The sequence below is a fragment of the Colletes gigas genome, unplaced genomic scaffold, assembly GCF_013123115.1.
Source record: "Colletes gigas isolate AHSC1104 unplaced genomic scaffold, ASM1312311v1 Colletes_gigas_Sc00003, whole genome shotgun sequence".
Lineage (NCBI taxonomy): Eukaryota > Metazoa > Arthropoda > Insecta > Hymenoptera > Colletidae > Colletes > Colletes gigas.
In genome coordinates, this window is record NW_025106632.1 from 9,254,999 (window position 1) to 9,263,891 (window position 8,893).

An 8,893-nucleotide genomic window follows, 5' to 3' on the forward strand; every position below is an offset into this window, starting at 1 on the left:
GTAGAGACGCGTTGTTATCGGGTAACGGAGAGAATTTATGTTATGTACAAGAAGTACGTTACACAGTGAGTCAATACAATGCAACAATATATTACAGATTTCGCGTAGAAATACTGACTTATATAGAGATTGCCCACGAATACCGTTGTTGAGGTGTATAATTTAGTTTCGTCGATACGTACGATGTAAATCTTCTCGATTATCCGATGCACATGATCGTTTATCACGGCGCCCGAAATATTATTCGTTTCGTTGAACTTTTCGTACACATTCAGACTTTTATACAAACGAGGCACGATAAACAAATTATGCCGTAACGAACAAAGATTTTCGATTCTCTCAAGTTTACAGAACGGAGCGACAGTTAAAATTTTGTTTGGTTGAACGAAATTACTGTACTTACGATAAGACGAGAGAAATTTATCCGCGAAAGTCCAGTTACGTACGACACTCGTAACGAATAACTACAGCGTTGAATTTCTTCTAACGTTTCAAATGATTTTTCTCATTAATTCACTTTATTGAATACGCCATCTATTAATAAGGAGTATGAGTCTATATATGAATTACATATACAAAGGTTGAAGCGTCGGATTGTTAACTTAGTGTTAAAGTGTGTCTCGCATAATTCTATGATTGTATAAGGAACTAGGTATTACAGGACCAAATACTTGACATTTTTTATGATTAGGGAGCACATCTGGCCGAACGATTACTACGAAAATTGTTGTAATTTCAGAGTTATGTCCTTGGTGCACTAGGTCTTTCGGTTAGAAGTTAACGATGCAAAGTTACAATGCATATCCGGCACATTCTGGTTATTATTATTATTATTTCTTCAATTCAGTCAGAAAAAATTTCATACGTCACACGGTAATAGATCTTTAGTTGAAAGAAGCGCACAAACTTTCCGTGGAAAGGCTGATGTTTGCTGCCTAATTGACAGTAATTAATACAATTAACGTAGAAGTAGCAACAGCAGTGTATTCACTTGTTTGACAAAATTCCATCGTAAGGGTATTTCTTGAAGAATATAGAGTTAGAGACGTTAATTTCGACTCGTTACCTAAGTGATCATAGTCTACGAGAATACAGTAAGGATAACATTAACGTAAAGAACGAAGCGTAATGTATAGCGCATTCGAATCCGATTAATATATAATTATATTGAGTTTACACAAGCAGGGTAATCTACAAGCACAAAAAGTCATTGCATCGACATTACGTAGCAGGTTTTACCGGGATAAGTGATTTCGAAGTCGTTTACATTGCGTCTGGTGCACGTTTGTAGAAATCACAAAGCGAATCAACAAGAATAATACTCTAAGATGAACTGCTGACGTCAACAACAGTTGTTTACGATATAAGTTTTTTTTATACATTCTCAGTAAGCGACCTTCATTGTACGAGAGAAAACCTAGACGCACCACGAAGCATGGTTTATAATGACACGTTGACTATTGCACGAACTTATTTATAATCTATTTATATCCAAATTAATCGAGCATAATAAAAGAGTATCTGACAGTACCTATTACACGATTGTTCGTTCTTATCGCGACGAGTGCGGTTCAATGAATCTCGTATGTGTCTGTTCCAGTATTTTCTAACTGGTCTTCGTTTTCAGATAGATCTCCACATTTCGGTCATTCGCTTCGCGTTTTACCACCGATAAAAGTCTCATGGGGCCATTCTAGCCTGGACGTCAATTATTTACGTGTTCTTTGGAATTAGAGAAAAAGAAACTGTCGCAAGATTTTGGCCTGTCCCCTTAGATTCTATGCGAAATAATTTCCTCGAACGGGTAGAGTTCGGACTAGGCGTTTCCCAATCTGAACAAAAAAACTGGAATCTGATCATATGTGTTGGACACTGTTGCGAATTCCGGACCATACACAGTGTCTCGTGCAATTGGGAAAAAGCGCGAAAAGTGTCGCAAGGCAAAGTTGAACAGGAAAAATGCAAGTGCATCCTTTTTTAAAATGGAACTTTATGGTTTTGAGTGATGCAGTGACAGACACGATCATCCAGATTCGGGTCAAGTCAAGCACCGTTATATCGATAAACTCGAGGGAAGATTGGGAAATGCCTGGGAATGTGAAAACACCCGGGCCCTATCCCCTGCACCCTACGGTCTACAGCCCACCCCCCGGCGTGTTCAGGGCTCTAACTAACCGTTGGCTTGTGTGTGTTGCAGCAACCGAAACCCGGTGAGCCGCTCTACGCGCAAGTTAACTTGGAGAAGAAAAAGAAGCGGCAGTATGAGCTGGGGGTGGGCCAGGGTCAGGGTCAGGGCCCGGTCGGCCCAGGAGTCGGCGTCGCGCCGACTGGTGGCCAATGGGCGGCCGATGGCGTCGGCGTCGGCGTCGGCGTCGGTGTCGGCGTCCCGGATGGTACCGCGTCGACGGCGACGGTGAACGTGCCACCGAATTCGACCGCGGCCTCCGCCGGGGACTCCTGGGTATAACAGGGTCTGGCGCTATTGCCTGGAGCCCAGGGAACTGGAGTTAGCCTTCCCCCGAGCCTCTACACCTAGAAATCGCTACCAACCAAGGTCCGCCGTCCACCCAACGATTGCTGGGTGTCGCGTTGACGAGAGGATTTATAGGTGGAGCAGAACGAGGAGCTGACCGACGGTTCTTTCTTGCCGACTTCGCGGACGGTGACACCCTCTCCGACACGCTAGACGGGGCATCATCGATTCGACAAGCGAGACGGACCGGAATTCTTTCTCTTCGGTTTGTTTTTTTTTTTTTGTTTCATTTCTGTACGCTGCGGGCGAACGGTCCACGTTGTTAGAAGAGTATATATGTATAAGTTAGGATCGAATGCTGCTCGCCTGGAGTCGAGCTACGCGTACGGATGTACAGAGCCGCTGAACAGAGGGAAAAGGAAGACTGAGAACTGAAGGGTATAGAGATGTTAGATGAGACTCGAAGCTTCTGAAAACGCGCGCGCTCGTCGTCTTTACGGAATTATGGTTTGATTCCCAAGGACGGTGATTTTCGAATACAAGTTGCACCCCGCACACCCCGGCCACCATTCTCTTCGCGTAAAGCAGGCGGTAGGGAAATTGTCCGACCACATCCGCAGCAGTAGTCGCACTAATGGCTCTAAACCTTCGTTGCACAATTCTAAATTATATATACGTCTGAGTGTATATTTTAAGACGGTACGCGCGATGAGACGCGAGTATCGACGACCGTAAAAAAGTACTATTAAGGATAAGTAGACGGTATTATTATTATTATTATTATTACAATACACAGAAAATGGCACCCGTTGCCATTATAAATACGGAAGGGTATAAATGCGTAAATATATATGTATATTATATAGATATGTTACACACCGCAAAACGCACGCGTTAGGCTTACCGATTGCTGCGTTTATCGTATTACGTAAAACTTCCGAGGCTGTGGGTGTGGCATACACGAGGATGCTGAAATATTTCCAAGCTACACTTTGTTTTACTTTTCTTTTCCGGTCTCCGGGCCGGTCGAGGACAGTGCAAGAAAGATATATATATACATATATATATATATATATATATATATATATACTGTGTATGCATCCGATCCGCGCGAGTGTGATTTTTTTCGTCTGCCTACGTAAAAACAAACAAACAATACTGTCCATTCGCGACAGTGGCGGACACGAGAATACCCATTGTCGAGAGCCACGCGTGTTCTCCAGCGAACGCGATCGAATACAGAAGAGAGAAATCGAAGGTTCCCCGAGATTCTCACTGTTGTGTTTCTCTTCGCGTTCTAGAGTATTATCACGAGACGAAATCGATATAGAGAGAGAATGACGAAGTATGTGATGTTTTCAATGTTATCGAATGTTTGACAGAGATGACATTATTGATAGTCGATATACATATTATATATATATATATATATACATATATATTATATATATACAAATGAATATATCCTTGTTCTATTTCTTAAATAATATTATTACGACAGTTGAATCGAGTGTGTTCGCGAATGATTTAACCGGGAGAAAGTATAAACACCAATTGTGGATCGAAACGCGCTCAGAGATACCACACGTGCGTTTCTACTTGTAAAATTCAGAATTATATACATATTATATATATATATATATTAACGAATACGCCGCACGGTTGCGATCGGCGACGCAATCGATCTCGTCGATCGTTTCACGCGACCCGGTCCAATGATCTGTTCATTCGCGTAGCTGTCCGCACCAGCATTCTGTATATATTCATCCTCGAGACGATCGAATCCACCCTTTCATTTGTCGTACGAGCGACGAGATCGACGCAGGCTCGCCAATGTTGTGACAAAGAAAATGGAAGTCGTTGTTACTTTACCAGGTATCGATCGCAGATCGAACCTTACCGAAAGGAGTCGAGCGCAAGACTTCGCACGATTGTTTCTGTTGCAACAAACGACCGACGAAAAAGGATGCTGCAATAGTATAAATACAGGTCACAATATCGATCAATGAGAAATAGCGTTCGTCAAGCGTCTGTACACTCTACTGAGAAAATTAATAATCAATTACGATCGATATCGCGGCCCTGTAGATTGCTATTACGGTACTGTCGTGGCAATACCTGCTGCAACTCTGTTGCAAGACTTCCAGCAGAAGCGACCGTGCGTTATGAGGATTGCAGAACCGATAACGGGCCACCATTTTACGCCTCTCCGCGAATCGAGAGGCACTCTACGAGCTTACCGTTCGGACTGTTAGCAGATCTCTTGCGCTCGTGATATAGCGTGATAATAGAGTGCCATGTGCGACGCGATAGTGGCACGAACCTCCTAGAGGACCTTGGACCATTCCGCTCACAGTGACACGCACGGCTCCGCGATCTCCGTGTTCCTCTCAACTCGTACTTCAAACTCGTCTTTAGAATCTAATTCACTCTCAATTTGGTGTATAAAAACGATGCCTTTCTCAAAGGGTTAAACGTCGAATCTTTTTCATAGTTTTTAAGTAATATCGTTTAATTCGAAATCGTCGAACAGGAAAAATACACGCCTGGTTCTGACGTTCATCGAGCCTGAAACACGAGTTGCGAGAATGACGAAGAACATATCGCGATCACGATTATATTTCGACGATCGAGATGTTTCTTGATAGAAAGAGGGACAACGCTAGCGTATCGATCGACTGCGTTTTATCGTGGGATCAGCAGGAGCGTTTGAATCTATTTCTGGATCGTTGAAAGATCGTTGGAGCCGCCACGATCGACACGAACGAATCGAGATTTTGATATCCGCTTTTTATCGTTTGTGCGTACCGGCGTTTCTAATTTTCTACGAACTTCAACGAGAAACGAGAGGTGCAGCGAGGAGGACGCGGCGAAGGATTTTGTAAAATCATGTTGTCGAGAGAAACGCGTTAATAGTAAAGGGTTGTAGGACGATCGAAGGCTAATCAGCTGGAATGAAATTCATATCTAATTAATACGGGACTTTTTCCTTGAACTTGAATATTTTACGATGCGGATTAGTTTTACTCCGTATCGGGTTTCTGAAATTCTTTTAAAGAACTTTTTTTAGGAACTCAAGGTCGATTAAGCGACAAAATTTTTCGTATATTTTTTAAACTTTTCCAACCTCGTATGAGTAAGAAATTCGATAAATACACTGGGTTAGGTCTGGATTAGGTTTGTAAGTATAGAGAATATTGGTGTATCGATCGACAGCCCTACACGATAAGCCTCCTAATTTTCTGACGGAACATCGACCAAATATCAAAGGAATAAAGGAAGATCGTGCGATTTTTCGTTCGGTGGTATGTGCAATAATATATCCATCTAAAATCCTGAACACGAGAATGTTCAATTACGATTCTCGCGAACGAACCCACGCGTCGCGTCAGCCAGGTTTTTTAAAACGGTGTCGTGTTTTACTAACGATTTTTACGCTGTTTTTTTACACGTTTCTCGCCGGCCTAACGAGCTGTCGCCACGAGCGGCGAACAACGATCGCCGTTGCTTTATCGCGAAAAGGGCGCGAGAATGAAACTCGATGTTTTCGACAATTTGTACTTGGATCAATGAAGATACCGCCTTATTTTACAACAGATAATTCGGTGAAATATTCTGACAGCATCGTGGAGCGATGCGAAGGACGATAGAAATTTAATACGTCAACGGTCAACGAGCCCTTAGTTCAAAACGCTTCTATTTCCATACTTTGTACTCTTCGATCATCGAATTTAAGTTCTTCCCAAAGGTCTAGGATGATTTTCGTTCGCGAAAAAGCGGTCAAAATTCCGAAGCAATTAGTATGCAGAGGCCGAGTTTGATTCCCGCCCTTCCGACCGGATATCCCGGACTCACCCATCACCGTCAAATCGATCATCGTCACCGACAAACTCGAGAAGACTGATATAGCGTTAAAACCGAGTGACTCCATCGGAACACTCCATCATCCGAACTCCGAGAGCGAAACGAACGGGAATCGTCGAGCGGAAGAGGATCAGGAAACACAAAATCGAGGAAGATAGCGAGAGTGGACAAGCAACCCGTGAAAGTAATACCCATTAATAAAAAAAAAAAAATAAATAAACAAATAACGAACGTTCAACTCTGGGCAGATTTGCCAGATTCGATCGCGGAAGAAGAAATCGACAACAAGTAATAAGACGAACGCGAGGAAACGAGAACCGGGGTAGAGGAAAACGAACAAAGCCAGGAGAAAGTCTCACGTATCTCACACACATACGTACACGTATACATACACACATGGCCACAAGACAGGACACGTGCATAAACGAATAGAAAAGAAACGATAGGCTACAGTGCTGCATACGTATTTAAATTAAAGGAGCATTAAATAAGCATGGATGTGCATTTTAGATGTATTAGAGGAGTCTCACCACACATTTAGTATTAATTGTAAAACGTTGTAGTTCGACGTGAGGGAGGGCCAAGGGGGAGAGTCTGGAGGAAACCAGGTTTACCCGAGAATCCTTGAATCTGTTCGACGCATTGTCCTTTTCTTCCCCCCAAAAAAGTAGACTTTGCATCACGTGCGAAGCTCTACGGTCTCTTTCTAGATTAATTTTGCAACGATTCAGACGTTCGAGGAATCTGGGTGCTCACGAACCCTACGGGGAAAGATTTTCCAATTTTTCGAAGCATTTTTCGAGCAATTTATTTCGAGAACGATCTTGCAACGATTCGTTCGAACCGGATTGTAATTTCACGAGTATCTCTATAAATATTGATAGTTTTGTTATGGTTTTTCGGAGCATTCCCCCGAGACCCCTTCCCTTGAGAGAAACGCGGCGGGGATTGTCATCGTCACGATCATTTATCATCGTCATCGTCGTTTGTTTATTTAACTCGTACCGTGTTTTACGCAATCTATCGGCGACGCAATTACTAAAATGAAGTAGGGAACGAAGAGCAAACATATTGTCATTATTTTATTGACGTCGTATTATTTATATCGGAGGAGTACCACGTATATACAATGATTATTAACGATAAAGATCGACTAGTGTATTTCGAACCCGACTGACAACAATTAAAGAATTTAATTGCGCTGAACATGGCGACCCGTGTTTTTTCCCTTACTTCCGAAAATGGCGACGCCCCGTGCAAGAAGAGGAAGAACGGAAAATACATTTTCCGAAACAAGGTATTTATGATCGTCGTATTTTTCAGGACAAAAGAAGGGCAATTTTTTCAAGAACCTGTAAGTATAATTTTTGTTGCATACTCGGTGCTTCGAGTTTATTTAATTATAAATTATATAATCATATTCCGTAACGTTGTTCAAACGTAATCGATTTAACGTTAAAGATATTAATTTCTGGAACTTTGAACATACCTTTTGCTTTGCAAATATAATTTAAAATTAGTTGTATATGGTATCTTTTAGAACATTCAACGTGCAGCTCGAGCCTACTTTTTCAGGATGCGAAAATGTAAAGGAAACTATGCCCAAAACATCAAGAAGGAACTCAACTATTGAAGGTATTGAATAATTTTAAATTTTTAGAAATTGCAAGTTTAATATATAATTTCATCGACACTAAGTTGGTAAATTTATTTCACTGGGCGCTGGGTGGCAGTAAATCTATTGATAAAAATCCTACGCGTCTAATAAATCACTAATAAACCATGTGGGATGAAATTTTATACGATTTGAATATCAGAACAGACAATGTTGAAAAATATTAGCTGCGCACGCGTGAAACGATTGGCGTGCAATTGTTGAGGGGTAGGGATTGTTCAATTCGCTGGCCAGAAGGGTCCCAGTGCGCCTTTTACGATTGCAAATTGACAATTCGCGCGGCAATCTGTTCCTTAATTAACAATTATTTCGCGTGGTATCAGCGTCGACCAGATCTCAGTATAGTTTTTCGACCTTCTAACGATCCATTGCCCTGGAAACTTATTAAATAAGCGTGTATTTTTGAAAGATAAAATCTGATAAAAAAAATGTTCCATACAAAAGTTTCTTTTTTCTTCATTTTAAAAAATGAAGTTACCCTTCGAATACAATCGAGTACAATGGTACAACGAATGGATTAGTATTAGAGGTTGAACACAGTGCGTAAGTGCGTAAAAAATGTGACGAATGTCGCTTATCGTCCCTTTTACGAATCACATAGTTTCGCTGACAATTGATACGAGATCGATTCTATTCGACGCGGGAAGCAAATGCGTTAAAGAAATGGGAACGCGCGATAAGGGTCGGGGTTCGATGATTGTATTTTAACAAGAAAATCCTCACGGCTCGGCGAGCACGAGCACCTGCACACCGAGCGATAAGAAACCACCGACACACATTGTCGCCGAGCACGATCCACTCGAGCGCTGGTTCAATGTCGTTGCTTCTTTCAATCGGTGATTTCGCGAAATGAAAACTCGCGAGAAACAGGAACGTTGATT

The 8,893-nt window shown here is 42.0% G+C and overlaps 1 protein-coding gene across 4 annotated transcripts in view; it reads left to right on the plus strand.

Annotated features, from left to right (window-relative positions):
• LOC122404492 (catenin delta-2) overlaps positions 1-6,553 on the plus strand; it is a 37,270-nt gene extending 30,717 nt beyond the window's left edge. For all 4 annotated transcript variants that reach the window (XM_043408477.1, XM_043408475.1, XM_043408476.1 and 1 more), the window contains one exon: positions 2,198-6,553. In XM_043408477.1, the coding sequence (XP_043264412.1) occupies positions 2,198-2,467 (270 nt within the window). In that variant the 3' untranslated portion in view covers positions 2,468-6,553. The remainder of the gene's footprint in view (positions 1-2,197) is intronic.
• The last annotated feature ends 2,340 nt before the right edge of the window (positions 6,554-8,893 follow it).